General features: G+C 34.2%; 1 protein-coding gene across 1 annotated transcript in view; it reads right to left on the bottom strand.

Moving 5' to 3' along the window:
* Nucleotides 1-17,874, bottom strand: part of CSTF3 (cleavage stimulation factor subunit 3) — a 54,330-nt gene that overhangs the window by 12,216 nt on the left and 24,240 nt on the right. Inside the window, exons 4-5 of the mRNA XM_063289519.1 lie at nt 3,313-3,345; nt 525-622 (exon numbers count right to left, since the gene is read on the bottom strand). Coding sequence (XP_063145589.1) covers nt 525-622; nt 3,313-3,345 — 131 coding nt within the window. The remainder of the gene's footprint in view (nt 1-524; nt 623-3,312; nt 3,346-17,874) is intronic.

Here is a 17,874-nt window from a genome sequence, read left to right as displayed (position 1 = left end):
GGTCCCGATCTGTGTCTCTTTGAATGGCTGCCCAATTCCTCAGTGCTACGCATGCGCTTGACAGTCTGGGTGGGAGCCCCCTGCTCGCCATCCTTACTCATGACAGGATGCTTGCAAAAAAATCAGAGTAGTTTAGAGTGAAGTAAGATGAGCTAGATGCTCACAGACAATAAGCATGCACAACAATTTGCCACAATTTAAACCACTAAATCAAGCAAATTATCTCCGTGGTATCCTTATACCAGAAACGCTACTGAGCAACAGGGTAGTTCCAAGGTTATTATTGCATCAACATCAGAAAAAATATATATTAAGCACAAGCAGGAGATGAGAAAGAGGAGGAAGAGGGAAATACCAGTTCTGGACCAGCACTATTAGCACCAATACACTCTAAGTAATCCTCCTACAGTGCTGAGTCACCAGTTCATGCTTTGGCATGTCCGTGTGAAGAACTGACCTTGGCAGAGTTTTCTATTTTAAATCGCAGGCCCAGAAGAAGTTACCGATAAACTGTATCTACTTACTTATAACTGGGTAGCTTCCCTTTTGTCTCTCGCACATATGAAAGGTAGCACTTCCACAAGTCAATGTGTAAAACTTTCATAAGGCATCGCTGAAACAGCTATTTATGTTGAGAGGAAAAAGAAATAGGAATCCATCAACAGGTCGGAGCAGATCCTTTCTTCTCAACTTTGAACAAAAAATAATGGTCACCCTCTCCATTCTTTTTAAGAAATTTGGGCAAAGCTTCATGAATTACAACCCAAAGTCTTCACACCAGTGTTAAAAATATTAGAACTGTAAACTGCAGTAATTTGAGAGAAAAGATTGACAAAATCCAGTACCGGAGCCTTACATGTTCTGCTTTCCCTAATTCCAGTTTTGACTTGCACTTTATACATTTTAAAGACTGTTTAAGACCTGTTATGCAGATGACTGTAGTACAATGTAGGTAAGGGTAACTTTGAAGGAGGGTTGGAAACTAGATGCTAATTTAGAGCACAGCTGCATATTTCCTAATGATGTATTTCTAAGCAGACAAGTACTCCTTACAGACCTGCCAGGTATCTAAACCAAAGTTTGGAGGACCAAAATCAAGGAGGACCTTAACCTTGGCATAGTTTAAGGCACTTCAATCAGTTTTTGAGGGGAGACACAAGGGCATCCCATTCAATTCCAGACTTTGTGGTGAAGATGTTATGGAAGCCAGTGTTTTATTACACTGTTCATTTTATGCCAACACCCATGAGCTGTTAACCCCAAACCTAATTAAATATCCTGATCACACCGGCAAATTTTATTTAAAACTTTTCCTTTTTTTAAATTTTTCAAATGATTCTGTTTAAGTAAGGCCAATGTGAGATGAGGAGCAGTTTGATTGATCTGTTTAGCTAATTTGCTAATCAATATTATCTACATGTATGCATTGTGTTTATAGACTGGTCATTGACCTCAATAAAGATTCTTGTCTTGTCTAACTGGGATTGGGTGATATGAAGGCCAAAATAAATATTCTATCAACTTTACTGGCTCCCAGTCAGTTTCTAGGCCCAATTCAAATTCCTTACTTTATCTTTGCATGCCTAATTCATGCCCCTCTCTAGACCGTAAGATCTTATGTGCAGTAGATACACAGGGCCTTCTCAGTGGTAGAACCCTATTATATTTACATAAATGTCTAAACATTCATTTGTCCAATTAGATTCAAGAGTAGTGTAGAAAAACAGAAATGTACTGCATTTGTGGAAAGAAATCAAATGCATTATGAGACCGATATATTTGGAGCCTATCTTGATATTACTTCCATGCCAGGTAAAGCTTAATGCACACCCTGCTGTAGACATGTAATTTTATCTAGCCAATAGTTTTAATATTTTTAAAGCGTGTTGTATTTATGTTAATTTTTATATTTATTATGAACAACGAACACACTTATAGACTAAGCATACGTAGTTTTCCGGGGAACAACATGGAAGTGGCTTGCCACTGCCTTCCCCTGATTTTTTTTTTTAAACTCTCCAGTGCAGTATATTGTCTTGGGATTTCCTGATGGTGTCCCATTAAAATGCTAAAACAATTCCAGTCCTGTTTTGCTTTCATGTTAACTAGGAAGCATATACAAAACATCTCTTTTTGAATTGTTAAGGAAGCTATGTTTTTCCAGCTTGTGCAGCTGCTTCCACCATGCATGGGAAAATCATGAAGCCAAGCGGGTGTATGTGCACAGACAACTGGAAGCAGTTTTGAAGCAGCCCCAAGCATCTGAAGAAAACATGGCTCTTTTGATGTTTGAAAAGAGGAACTTCTTACTGCATGTACTCCTATATGAAAACTCTCAGAATGGCAATTTAACTAGAAAGCTACTGCACTTAATAGGGTTTGGGGGGTTTTTTTGGTGCCTTTGAGTCAGTGTTGACTCCTGGTGACTGGCTGGACAAGTCCCTGCAGCTTTCCTGGCAATTTTTTTCATTAGTGGTTTGCCCTTGCCTGCTTCCTAGGGTCGAGGGAAAGTGACTGGCCCAAGGTCATCCAGCTGGCTTTGGGTCTAAGGCAGGACTAGAACTCATGGGCCTTAATCACTACACCAAACTGGCTCTCTACAAGTTACTGTTGTATGCAAATTGTTATAAGCAATTGTAGAGACCACTCTAAGTTCTATTGCCTACTGCTATTATGAATCAACCATCATTTCTTTTTCCCAATCCATTGGGGCTCTTCAACTTAATGACATATGGTAAAAAAAAATATTTTCCATAACCATCTTGATTATTTGGCTAGTAACTCCAGGCGTGCAATAAGGTTAAAAACTACAGATGTGGTTCATACTAGAATGTGAGCTTGCAAGACAGCAACTTTGATGCAGAGGCACCATTTGTGAAAACTGGAACATGTTTATAGCTGGATTGATTTACATAATCTGATTTGGTTGAACAAGCATGTTTTGTACTGCATTATTTATGGAAAAAAAGATGTAACATGTGGAGGTACTGATTCTCACACATAGCAGGAGTAACAAGTCCAATGACGGCCCATGCATTCCTGAGGGCCCCATTATGTCTGTACCATATCATAAGGCTAAACACCTCTATGGATACCTTACAGACTTCCTGCGTTTCCCACTTTTATACTTTTTGGTGCATACCAACAGCCATACGGAATATTTCATTCCTGATCCCTCAAAAATGCCAGGACAACTTAGCTCAAGGTAGGCACATAACTGTCATTCTCACACTGGAGAGAATACATATTCTAATTATTTACTATTCTGATTTTTCAAATCCATTTAAAATTAAGTTATACAAATAAACTTACCTTTTCTACTTTGTCATAATTTTTTGCTTTTATCTGAAAAACAAAACAAAACCCTCAAATAGTTAGGTCAACCATTAATTGAACATAGAGAAGTATTCCTTTATTCTTTAGTTGGAACAGATTTGGCTTTTTTTTTAAATTAAACTACAAAATAGCTTGCAAGTTAAGAAAGGCTTTTGAAAAAGCTAGTATTGCTTTCAGTAGCACAAGGAGAATTAGGGCAAAATATACAGTCACATAAAGAATTGCTCAAGAATCTAACCTTCCTGGTAATCAAGCATAAATAACACATATCTGTATTAACATGGAAGGCAATTTTAGAAGTCATTTTTCACAGTAAGTTTCAGAGTTTATATTCAGATCCCAGCTAGCACAGAAGACAATAATCCTTTATTAGATTAAATTCCAATACAAATTTAATATCAAAATGTATGTTGTTTCTAACTGTTTATTGACTTTCTGATAGCCAATTAAGACATTTCATTATAGCTGATGTTACAGAAACCAAATCAGCTTCTGATGTTCATTAATAATACAATGATCATCATACAAAACTTCCTGAAAGTGAGATCCCTTCAGAGTTTATTTCAGGACATGGAACCAGCTATAAAAAAAAGCTACTGAGTTACAGCATTAATCTAATACACAAATAAAATAAATATTCAGAAACGTCTCTGCCATGCGATGTTCAAATGGCTTCAAATCTTTTTGAAATAGATATTTCAAAATATTGTTTCAATGGATTAATAAAAATAGCTGAGAAGTCTCTCCATACAGTATTTGGTTTCAAACACTATTTCTTTAAAATTAGGGTTAAAAGCAGAGACCGTGGAGGGTACAATTCAAACAAAAAGTAACAGGGCTTTAGAAATTACTGTGGAATTTAATAATAGGATGCCCTATCAATGGCACTTCTGGAGTTCTGCAGTGTTGGTTCTGGTTTGAACAAGGTAACAGTGAAGAAATGAATCCAAGTGCTTTAGTTGGCTGTATCATTGCAAAGGAATGTAAAAACCCTAGGCACGTCTGCAGTTCTTGTTTCTGTTTATTCTGGGCAGCACCATAATCTTTAAAGGCCAAGTTGGGAGGAGGAAACTATTAAAAACAGGAGCACTTCCAGAATCTTTAAACTATATTGTGCTTTCCAGGAGTGAATACTAAACGTCTAAAAAGACAAGTGAAATAGCAGAAGCTAATGAAATGGAAAGGCACTGCTGTGAAGGGATGGAGTAACCTTAATGATGCTGCCACTGGGGAAGGTTAAGAGCACAGGAAGGCAAGGCAGAGGGCTGATTCACACAGCCAGCTCCCGTCTGGGCTGATTGGCAACTGCAGACAGAGGCCTTTCTTGGCGTTGCAAGGGGGTGCAGGGATATCTGGGACCTTTTGCATGCAAACCATCTCTTTTCTGGCTGAGGCTTCAGTGACAGTTAAGCAGCAAGGTAAACAATTACCTGCTATAGCATTTAAAGCAGCAGGATACTCCACATCATCTGAAGGCATTTAAAAATAAAACATGTTTTAAACTTAAATTCAGTTTATATGGCTGAGTATGCACCAGGGTGAGTAGGTTCTTTCCCACATCAGTGTAAAGAAATAGAAATAATATTTAACATCAAGAAAACACAAACACTACCTGCTTATTTATGCTATAAATAATGACCTGGATCAGTAATTTCTCAGTTACCCTCGAGGTATGTTGGAAAGCAACTCTGAGTATTCCACTGCTTTTGGGAGATGATGGGAACTGCAATCCAATACATCTTTAGGCACGAAAAAGCTTTGATTTCAAATTTTTTACGTGTAAGAAAATGATATACTGATAGGGGCAACATTTCAAAGAACATTTTGTTTGCACTGGCACGAATGCTAATTGTGTAAAAGTGTATCAATACTGTTTCAAGAGAACTGAAGAACTCTATAGTAGAATGTTCCCTTTTATCAATTCATATGGTCTTTCCCAAAAATACATCTGTATTTTTTATTTAATTGAAGAATGCACAATTCCCTTATACAGCTGTTTATACATCTAAAATTGTGGTTCTGTGTGGTTTTTAACTCATTGTGTAAGCATAATGCTTTGACATCAGTATTTCTTTTGTTTTAGTTTTCCCCTTTTTCTGATTTTTTTAGTTTGTACTCTAAAATTTTTAAAGTATATAGCTTAGCAATATTTTAAACAAAATTAAATTAGTTTTGTTCCTGCTATTCTTTGTACTACCTGTCTCATTAATTGTATTAATTTAAAATGCAGTAAAACTAACAGGCTTTCTCACGCACACCCATTTTTTTTTAAATTCAAAATAATGGCTCAGTATGTAAATTGAAGCCAGTAGTGGTAGTTACACCACATCTAGGGTGGAAGAAACTGGGTTACCATTAGTTGGCAGCAAATGTTAGGGTTTTCTGTATCTCTTTGCTGCCATCTAATTGTTATCTGTGTTTTTGCATCCCAGATTCATAAAATAGTAATTAAAACACATAATGTGTCTTATATCATCTAAAATGTCAGTGAATGTATTCAGACATTGAAAATATGGCTTGTTGGTTTCTTTTGAAGTATGGATTGTTTTCTACTCCATTTTCCTATGATTTCAAACAGGGACGTTAGGCCTGTGTAATACTTGAGAAATTCTTACAAAAATATCTCTACTCAGTTCAGACAATCAAAATTCATTATTTCCTTAATATCAGGAAATGTAAAAAGAAATGTAAAAAACTCTGTAATTTTAAACTGAGTTTTCTGAAAATTGTAACCATAGTTTTCTGGAGTAATAAAATGGGAAACCATAGTTAAAAGTTTCCTAGTTTAACATAGTTTGCCAGAAAGAGAAAACTGAAGGGCCTAGGTACATAGACAAGACACATATATATCTTGACACAGTAAGCTAAGGCATAATCATACAATACAACCACAAACCATTTTCTGTTTGGTTTTCACTTACAAGAGTTAGTGGGGAAGAAATTGCAGACCGAAGACAGCTTGACAAAAAGCAGAGCCGAGAACCGCAGCAGAATGAAGAGCTGGCGAGTAGTCCGGCTCTTCAATAATTCCTCTCTGGACAAGGAGAGGACTTGAGATCGCCCACAAGTGCTTCAGACAGCTGCTCTTCACAAGATAGCAGTCTCTGATGGGTTTAGAGCTCTGGGAGATGAGGGAATAGCCATCTTGCTCAAATGACAGTCTGTGCCTTTGAAAGGACACTGAGTTTGCATACCCTCTTTTCTAATCACTTTTGGAAATTGTTTGTTAACCACTTTTCAGCTATTAGGAACCTCTGGATTGACAAGTTTGACAGTACCAGGTGAGTTTCCTTCAATCGTTAGAGAAAGAACTTTATTTTATTTATTTTTTTGAATAAACAGCAAAAGGGTTATTAAAACTTTGATTTTAGAAAGTTACAAATGGACTAAGGATCTGGATAAATTTGAAATAAGAGTTTGGAATTAATTATAAAGTATCCTTCCCATGGGAAAATGCTTTTGTTTTGAAACATAGTAAGATTTTAAAAATTGGACACTAGAAGTAACTAGAGGGAACTAAAGATTACAATTAAAGGAGAAGAACAGTTAAATTTGAATTACAATTGCAGAATGAAGCAAAATATTTTAACATTGGACATACTGAAGGATATTTTTGAACAATGGACCCAGAAGTTAAATTTAAGAGTGTCTGCCTCTATAGACAGACTGTGTTTAAAAGATGTCATGAAAAAGGAGCAAGTTCTACCTGACAAGATTGAGTTGAAAGTAGATATCTACAGGAATGACATGGAAAAAGCTGTTACACTGGACATATGAAAGAAACTGGTTGATGTCTTAATAATTAAGAGAGATATACAAACAACAAACCAAGAGAGTGACCTGGATAATTTTCCTATGTTGGATTTACAAAAGAAGCTTCTTAAAGCTTTGAAGAATTTTGTGAGAAGGGACAAAGAAGAAATGAAAAGAAGTCAAGTTCTAGGACATTATTTGAAGGGACTAAAGGTCAATATTGTTAAAAATAAAAAGAAGGAATATAAAGTTGGCTTATTCGATCAAGGTTAAAATAGTTATGTTGTTATTTGGTAATCCTTAATGGACTTTTGCTGACACCAACTGAAATAATGATGCTTTATGGATTTGTTTATAGATAAGAGATGGGATATGGGAAGAAGAGATCATTGGTTGTATTTTAAGAGAAGATAATCTACTAAAATTGTTTATACTTGTGAAGAAGGTGGGAAGTCACCTCTTCATATATTTCTTTTCTTTTTCTTTACTATATTCTTATTTTTTCTTTTTCTCTATTTCCCTTTTTCTTTCTTTCCTGCAGCTTCTACTCTTTTTATTCTTCTATTCTGTAGTTTGTATTAGTTTTTACTTTTGTCATTATAATCTTTAATAAAATTATTATGAGTTCCTCTGATTACAAGATTCTGAGGGCCTTACTAGTCTATCATTTTTATTTTAAGCCCTAAAAACCAAACAATAATGTTTATTTTTATTTTGTTAACAAATGACTTATTATTAAAGTTATTCTGTGTCTACATTAATATTCACTGAAGTAGAAGGGTAGCAAGACTTGTCCCTTAATATCATGCATCTAGACAATGGCTAACTAAGAATAGTAACTGCAGGTTCATTCCCTGTTATTAGCATTCCATTATTCATTAGATGTAAGCTATTAGACAAGTACTATTCACTTTCCACCATTTGCCAAATATGACTTAAATTTGAGCACTGGACATTCTGATGTTTTTCTTACTATGTTCTGTGGCAGTGTATAGATTTCTGCTCAGAGTTCATCTAAACATAGCAAAAAAGGAATGGGGAAATAAAATTTGCAGTCTTCCTGCCCTCAGAAGGAAGTACTTAATTGCACATGAGTCTAGTCATGATAGGAAACATTAGAGTGGGCCCAAAATTACACTGCTGAAGTACAGATTCAGCACATATATAAGTGACAGCAATTGAAGTGCTTCTTATGAAGGAAAAATGGTCACTTGTAAATCTGCAACATCTATAAAACTCCTTTCCACAGAAATAGTAAAATTGAAGCTGAACTTGTAGATCTCAAGGAAAGCAATTTTATCAAAGATATTATAAAAATATTATTAGTCCAGGAAGAAAACAAATGAATACTGAAGCAATTCACTGACAAAACAATATCAGCTTAAGCAGTATTAGCACATTGCCAGAGAGAACTGCACCAGAAATTAACTGACAGTATCAGCCCAAAGTAAGTAAATTCAAAGGAATTTCAGTTAAGTTTCTTTACAGGGATAATCATTATAAATAAATAGGCTTCTATATAGGAATCAGTAGCTTGCTTGAACAGCATCAAAAGCTCTGTTAAATTCTATGGCGTATCGTTAGTGGTAAATCCAATGGGATTTATTCCCAAGCCTGCCAAAAAAAAAAAAAAAAATCTTAGTTAAATAATTGCATTCAGACACCTGATTTAATTTTGGTTCAGACATGTAAGCACTTAGTCTGAAAAAAAAAAACAATTTCAAAAAATAATTCCAATATTTTATTGAACTTTTTTCCCAATTAGGGTCAAAAGTGATAAACTATTAGACCTATTTTATATGCTTCTGTTGGAACTTTATCAGCCACATTTGGTGTACCAATGGAAAACATTTCACTCAAAGTAACTGCTGTTATTGTGATGATGCAAACAGTTCTGTTTTCTGATACAGATAGTGAGAAAATATAGCTTTAGCCTGTCCCTCAACAATCACTGAGCTGTTTCATACTTTTGGGGGAGCTTTCAGGCCAAGTTTTGTTTTGTTTTTGAACACCTTAAATTGTGACTACAACAAAATAACTCTGAGCTGAGGAAAAGAAATGAGTATTCATATAAATAGGTATTCAAGTAGGGTTTAAGATACTAGAACATCGGAAAGTTGCTTCTACCCATTTTTACATAGCACTGCAGTGCAATATGGGGTCCTTACATGCTTCCTGTGGAAACACACTAAAAACTAAGTTTAAAAGCCGTGAAATTTATCATGAGTGAAAACTATGTTTGCAACCTAGATATTATTGGGATGATACATAATTTTATTCTAGGAAATGTGCTAATATATTTATCAGATGCTTGATGCATAAAATCTGAATCAACACAGAATTTACTGTAAAGAGTTGGAAAAGAACTGAACTTGGGTTTCCAGGCCTATATACTGTAACAATTTGGAAATTCAGAGTTTGGTAAGTTTTGCATAAAGAGTGACTATAGTGAAACATGAAACATCGTTCCTTTACTGCAAAGTTATTACTGATTGATTGTGGCTATTGTGGGAAAATACCGTATTTCTCTTTCACAATCAGACTCTAAAAGCCTATAATTGGCTTGTGATGCAAAGCCAATGTCCAGTCAGATCTAGAGGGAATCTAGAGACCCATGTCCTTAAGTAACTCGTTCCTTAATAGACAAAGTTGATAACAACATACATTTTTAGGGAGAAAACTATATATAAAAGACTTGAGCATTCTGAAAAGCTGTCAGTTTGGGAAGGATATTAGTGATTAATTAGTTAATTGCCCCATCTCATAGCTCTCTCACCTTTAACTCAGTATCTCATGTTTTACTGCTTCTCCACTACTTCACACCTATTCTAGTTTGTTATTTGAAACCCACTTGTTCATTGGCTACTGCCAAAGTTCAAAACTTTACACTTGCAATAATGTTTGATTAACACATCTAAATTAAAAAGATTCTTACGTTACTAGGATTTAGTCTCTGGACACTCATGCAGTTAAATGAATTAAAAGGAAATTGGAGATGTATGAACCAACTTCAGCTAACAGCCTGCTTGGCTAATGAAATAGTAGGAAGTTGTCTTAAGCCAATTATCACAGTTGCTGCCTCTTCCACACCATTAACTATTTACAGCCATAAAATAGGCTGTTTTGACTGAGAACAGGTGATTCTTAAATCACACTGAAGACTGCAAAGTTCTACATTCTTTAAAGATTTTACTATGAATGTAGTTTTGTTACTGCATCTGTGTAACGAACTTAGCTGTTTGGCATGATGAATGGCCTAATAAAACTATGACATTTCTATGAAATTATTTTAACCTCTTGCAATTCTAATAAATCTGAAACCTGCTTTGCAGTTAAAAATCCATTGATTTTAATATGTGACAAAGACCTGAGAATGTCAGTGCTCTAACAGCAACACTAATCTAATGGTTGGCATCTTTATTCTCATTTACCACCAATAAAGATTGTTCTTATGAAAGGTTGTTCTGAACCCTGATTGATGGAAGTTATGGGAGATTAAACTTTTTGCTAACAAGAATGATACAATTATTATGCATATAACTGTAACAGTTATGTATCATATTCTGCATGTTCTAGCTACATCCTATTTCCCCACCTATTGTAATTTCTACTGCAAGTATCTATTTCTAATCACCTGCAACCTAGTTTTGACCTAACAAAGGTGCTGATTACAAGATAATGAGATCTGACAGATTTCCATGTATTTCTGGTCATTTAAGAAGAATCAAGCAAGTGGTAACTTTGTTATTCCACTGGCATGCTCCCTATAAGGTCTATAACTTCTTCAGTATTTGATTTTGGAGCAAACTGAATAGAGACAAGAGTCCATAGACAGAACTTGATTCTTCTCTTCTGGAGCTGCTTATATCTGGAAACTGCATGCTGCTTAGGTCTGGAAACAACTATGTTTAAACTAACTGAACTTGAATGCAGATTTATCAACAGTAGCTTACAACTTGGGACAATTTAAACACTCATTATAAATGGGAACCATGACACTCTAACCTGAAGACTTGGTTCCATTCCTAAATACTCAGATTGAATTACTAGCAAATTTACTTGTCCTTAAATTTTCTTCCTTATTCAGATCTAGTGTCTATAATTTATAGTTCAGTTTCAGAGATAATTTTAGCTCAATATAGATCTGCCCTCATAGGTTTGTAAGCCTTATCAGGAACAAAATACTATCATCTGCTTTCTAACTTAAAGCAAATAATCAGTACATTATTTAGAAGACTCTAGCATCTAAACAAGATTTCTACATGAGCAAATAAAAGATAATGAACTGTTATGACCTAAGCAATCTGGAGTGGCACAGTTAGACTGCCCTTTGAGTATTCCCCATGTAAAGTTGATTTCTAGAAACCAGGAGGATGCTAGGCAAAGTTATAATCATAATGTATCACATGAAAACACATTGTAGCCATTGTATGCAGTGTATTTGGGATGATTATGGAAGGGAACTAGAAAAATAAATGGAAAATACAGCTAGTAGTTTTGGTGACTATATATTATCTCTATAAATAAAGGCAGTTAAATAGCAACTTCCAAATAACAAAATGAAGACTATGCTCATGTTCAGTTAGCTTCCAGGATGCGTGACTGGCCACTGCATGATATATATTGAACTTACTACGTCTTTTGGCCTGATCCAGGAGGTCTGTTCTTATGCATATAGGCATATTTATGTAAATGCTGATGGGTCTGTACATAGGTATAAATACAGGTAAAGTAACAGCATTTCCTTCCTACATCTCGCTTCTGAATGTTAAGGCTATGCGACTTAGTATTTTCAAGTTTAGTGAGCAAGAATAAAATATAACCTGGATCTCTTTCTTTGAAATATTGACACTTTTTTAGATATCATAGTTTAACTAGCATGAGGCAAGGCAACTGAATGTTCAAAGCTTCCACATGATGTTATTTTTTTCATTTTTTTAAAATGGTCCATATTGCAGAAATAGAGTCCAGTTAGCATTTTGCTTTATTTAGTTAATCTCACAGGCTTCCTCCTTGGCTATACTGCTCTCCTGCACAAGAGTTATTTTTAATGATGACCTTTCTTCTTTTTATCAATTTAGAACGTATTTCCCTGTTCTCTCTTCAGCTATAGCATCATACTCTGAATTACCATAAACACAATACACGTTACTTCTTCAGTTTTAATACAAGCATTGTTAGGTTTCCTTTCTGCCTTTTTTTAATGAGGTTTTTCTCTTACTGATTTTACAGAATTGCTATAAAATATACTTTGTTGCAGTTTGAGATTCTCGAAAGAAGGGGCAGAGTGAAGGTAGCTGTAATAAAAATTAAGTTGTCCTATCATTCTTCATTTTTGATGGAGTTTATTGAGGCAGGCCATTTAATATCTTTGTCTCTTCTTTATTTTGAAGTGTTGAACATGACCTTTTTTCCAAGATACCTTTTCAAATATAACCCACTTGCTATAAATTCGAGCATAATAGAATGAGATAGTATTTTACAAACTATCTGTGAACTGATAGACTGCATAATGTATAGAAGACTGCTCTATGAACAATGTGTAAATTTAAAAGTAGAATGTGACTGATTCAAGCAGCAACGATGTTCTAAGTAGCAATTATATTTGGGAAGATAAGAACTTCAACATGATGGAAATAGTCATCTTCAGCAGTAAGATACAGATTATGCGTAAGAAATAAATTGTTGAACGCAGAACATTTATTCCTGAAGCTATCAAAAAGATGATCATTACCCCTGACATTAGAAGATTTTACACGAAACGTTCCTTGTGCTATTTTCAAACATTCTAACATTGGCTATAAATAAAATTCAAAACTGCCTTTTAAAGAATTTCATTTTCAAAAACATCCAGAAGTTGTTTGAAATTTGTAGAAGTTTCTGGACTCTGAAAGAAAACTTTTTCAGCACTCTATAGTCAAATAGTGACCAATTCCTGCAACAGTAGGTATAAGTATCTTCCAAGTTTTGTCAATATTTATTCCAAGCTACTGAGTGTTCCATCTTTGTTCAGATCCTTGTTAAAGAAATATAAAGTACTCTTGATATGTTCTGTTCATATATCTGTTATGTTGTCTACCATGAACTATAATCTAAACAATGAATGATTCTTAATTAGGGAGAGTGAGAGTAACTGAAGTCTTTTGAGTGGTGTGGTATACACAAAAGATATTAAAATGTATAAATGTTGTGTCCCGCCACTACAAGCTTCCATTATACAGTAGTTATACTTTAGACCCTCCCTTTAATGACATAACTATCAATATGTATTTTCCAATTCCTAGTGTTCTACAGCCTACATTTTTTAAAATTTGTGGAAACAGAGATCATTTGCCTGATGCTGCTATCCACTGGCTATTGTAGGGCAATGGCAACTCAATAGTCTGCAGCACGTTTGTCAGGAGAAATGGGAAAATGCTTTCTCCTGCCTCTTGGTGAACCTGCTCAAGTTTACTGGCTCTCTTTGCAATTAGCAGTAGAAAATAATCAATCTGAAATGGAGGTGGTGGCTTTTCTCCTTCCAATGACGCTGTAAAAAGGGATTAAATGATATCATATACTATGTCTACTAAATTGTATGAACTTTTTGTCTTTCTTATACAACAGATATGGAAAATTATTTTAAAATGTTATAATGCTGCCCATCTAGCATTCTAGAATAGTTTTTAAAAATAATTTACTCAAGAATTAGAACCAATAAACAGGGGAAATGGGATAGAACAGCAAATATGTTTTCAATAGTTATTTTATCTAGAATCCAGAGTTGGAAGAGGTTATTTAGGCCAAGGCCAACTTCCAGCTCAGTGCAGGAATCGAAATTAAAGCTAATGATTTTTCATCCTCTGACATAATGTCTCCTGTGAAGGGCAGCTCACCACCTCCCTAGTTATTTAGTTCTACTGATGAACTGCCCCCACTGTTAGAAAATTCTAATGAACACATGCTGCCAATTCTTCTATAAATGCAAAAAAAAAAAAAAAAGCACTTTAGCGTTTATAAACTAATAGTATAGTAAAAAAATACTATTATGATCATTGACAGTAGTTGACTAATGGAATTAAAAAGAACTGTGATCAGAATGAAAGCTTGGCATAATCAAGATAAATATTCACAATGGATATGAATGGTGAACAGAGAGATCCCTAATTAAAAGTAAATTGTACAAGTAATGCCAAATGTGTGTAGCAGTGAAAATACTGTACCTGAAATCAATGTAATATGCAAACAGTTCTCCTACTATCATTCACCAATACTTATCAGGACACATTCATTACAAGTCATGGTTTTGCATGAGCTAAATTGCCATCAAAGCTGAAGTGGGAAGAACCATCCCTATTTGTTAAGTGGTTGAAATGTGAAAAATCATCTCCCATTTCACATTTTTCACAACTACTTTAGTGTTTCCTACATCTAAATGAGAGTGCCATCAGAAGTATTATGATAATAATACAGAGACTACTGCAAACAAATTTTGGACAGGGTAAAGGATGGAATGGAGGAGCAAACATCTTTTTTGTCAAAGTCTTAGAATCAAATGGTCAATTACAGCATGGAAGAGTTTGGCTAATTTTACTTTCATGTTTCACATCAACAAATGTTAAGCAGGAACTTTTATTCACATATACTGTTTGTTCCTCTATTTTAGCTTGCAAAATAGTGTCTATACTCAAGTGTTTCTGTCCATCAAAATATCTCACATTGATAAATAAATGGGGCCTAAAATTTAAAAAGTATTCGGAGACAGAGCTGAAAGCTGTAATTTATTCCACACCAATTTAAATGTGATTTGACAGTATGTTACAGTTCATGGAATGCAAGGAGTTCAACAATGTAGGTAAATCTAGTGAACTCATGTACAGTAGCAAGAAAATCATTTGCCCCCATCTCTAGCAGTAACAGAAGTCAAGAGGGATAAAAATAGTATGAAAAAAAGGTATCAACCTAATCCTTTGGACTGAATATAGACAGAAGAGGCAGCAAAGGAGAAAAAAGATAGTAACTTGAGATACAATAGACAAAGTTTATTGTGATTCTGAATAAGCGTATCTGCTCTAAAATTTTGTGTGGTCTATTTACTCTTAATGATATGAAAACAAGATTTTGCTTTATGGTATTTATGTGTGTGAATGAAGTGCTTTAAGAACACTTCCTTTACTGTAATGTTTTAATGTTTACTTATGCTTGACGATGAACCAAGTTTCTGGGATTTTAAACTAATTTATGGATTTTAAGGCTCTGGCTATTAAAAATCAATGTACCAAGTGGATAAGTTTTGCATTCAAATTAAATACTTTATTTAAAAAGCTTTAGTTATAGAACAGCATGTCATTTATACTACATATCAGGATAGGTCTGACTTAACAGTAAAAAGTGCTGCTCATACTGAACTGAAAAACATTAATGGGGTTTTTTTTTCATAGCAGTTACATTTCTATTTTAAAATGCATTTTACAAATGTGATTACATGCATAGCAGTATGGAAAAATCTACTTTGAATATTATAAATTTATAAAATAGAACTGATTGGAACAAAGCTAAGCCTGTTAAATTAACAATGCAATGAAGACTTGTACTGAAATATACCAAATTGCTTACATTTCATGAATACTAGCAAAACACACATATAGAAAGGCAATGCATAGACCCAGTATTTTTCAATATACTTCATTTGGTACTGAATCAAAATATAGGGATGTTACACAGTTGCAGGAAAATAACACGTGCAACCTGCAGCACTATGTTCATAAGTCCTCCCATGTCCCTAGGGTTTTTTGTGGGATTTTGCTTCCCCAATCATTACATGGCCACTAAAACCTACTCCCATTTCACTGGGTGTTTTAAGTCGTTTAGGCTACATGAGGATCAGAGAACTAAGGTCTTTCTTCATACTGTATATAAGGTAACTCCCACTAGCTGACTATGTTATCTTTACATGAAGACAGCAAGAGAACATTAAATTAGTGTGACTCTTAATCCATTATTAGATAGGTATGGCCCTCTAGACAGGCTGAGAGTTGTAATTCAGTAAAATTTGAAGAGCCCCATTTTCTTCTCTCCAATCCTAAACTGTCACAAAAGGATTAAATCTAGCCTTATTTCTAAATTGAGAACAGTGTAAATTTACCAGAATATTCCTGTCTTTAAAATAATTTCATTTTTTAAAATTAATTTCAACTTAATTACGTGTGTTATTTTGAGGAAAATGAGTTCCATGTTAAGTTTCTATTATGCTTCCTTTAGCTGCCATTGAGGTATTATTTTCATATTACTATGTTTACCTGACTAGAGTAAACAGCATCTCCTTTTAAAAAAAATGTTTTCCCACACACAATTATCCTTTGCAACCAGAGCTTTAGTTGCTCAGGAAAGCAATATATCCTGGATGGAACTACAGAAATAAAAATAAAATAAAAAACTTGGGCTTCTTGAGCAGCAGCTTGTATGCTGTATGGCAGACAATTTTCAACTGTGATTTTCAAGCCGGTCTGTAATTTGAAACGGACACTTGCTTTTAAAAAAAAACAAGACTTACAACATATGTTGTAACCAGAGATGTTGAAGATACGGTAATGCACAGATCTCCCCAAAGCATGGAAAATCCTCAATGATACGGTAATTGTACAGAATTTGTTTAAAAAAACCAGTCTGGAAATGTTGAATAGACAAAAAGATAAGCTTTGTGTGGTTTTAAGTAAGAACAATTCAATGTAGGAAATGTTAACCAAATGAAATTTGGACTGATTCAAACATAAACCCACAGAGAATGAAAGAATTTATGTTGCACAGAATTTCACAAAACTAATCCTCAATATTAAAATAACTGAAGAAAATTGATAGATTGAAATTTCGTAAAATACTCAAGTTATTATGTTTACAATATATGCTATCTCTATATTTATGTGAAAGTCAAATATTGTACATTGCAGAACATGAGATTGAAATATTATCACTTTCACACATGCTACTGGGTACAAGATACTGTTGTTATAAACAGAAGTGAAAATAAAACTAAACAATCTTTGAGTGAATAATTTTATACTGGTATTTGGAATACATAGCATGTTAAGAGTCTAAACTTTAATGGCAAGCAAATTATCTGAATCCTGAACAGACCATATTTGAAAAAAAAAACAAAGGCAAATAATGGAATTATGTAAGTTGGCTCTAGCTCATGAGAGTATGATTGCATTAACCTTGACTCTGATCTGGGCTTATCATTAAAAGTCACATCATGGCTGTGAAAGCTTCTGTGCATGCTTGCACTACTTTTTTGGGAATCTGAGCCAGTCCACCTGATTACCAGAAAGTATATAAAAGCAACATTACAAGCTTTTGAGATGGAAATCTGGCTATGCATCACCACACATATATTGAAAAGCAGTAATCTTATTTATTAGTGCAATATAAAACAAGCCGTGTATAAAATATTCTTCATATTTTGAGACTTGATCTTTTACTCTATATTTCATATATGTCGTCTTTGTTCATGTTTCTATTTAGCAATTATATACTTGTACTGTGATTTCAAAAAGTGAAATACCATTATATCTACAATGTAGAAATAATATGGGATAGTTAAAACTTTTAACATAGGTCACAGAAGTCAAAGCAAAAATTCTAACTCTTTTGTTCCTGTATTTACAGAATAACTAATCTGATCAAGAAAAGGCCAGTCATATTAACTGCTTTAAAAACGTAACTATAGTTAGCTTTTAAATAATAAAATTAATATTGGAAAAACTATATTTGGTACCTAGTCTGTATTCTCCATATAAATACACTCAT

The sequence above is a fragment of the Candoia aspera genome, chromosome 1, assembly GCF_035149785.1.
Source record: "Candoia aspera isolate rCanAsp1 chromosome 1, rCanAsp1.hap2, whole genome shotgun sequence".
NCBI lineage: Eukaryota > Metazoa > Chordata > Lepidosauria > Squamata > Boidae > Candoia > Candoia aspera.
The sequence above is the reverse complement of the archived record's forward strand: the minus strand, read 5'-3'. Positions and strand labels throughout refer to the sequence as shown.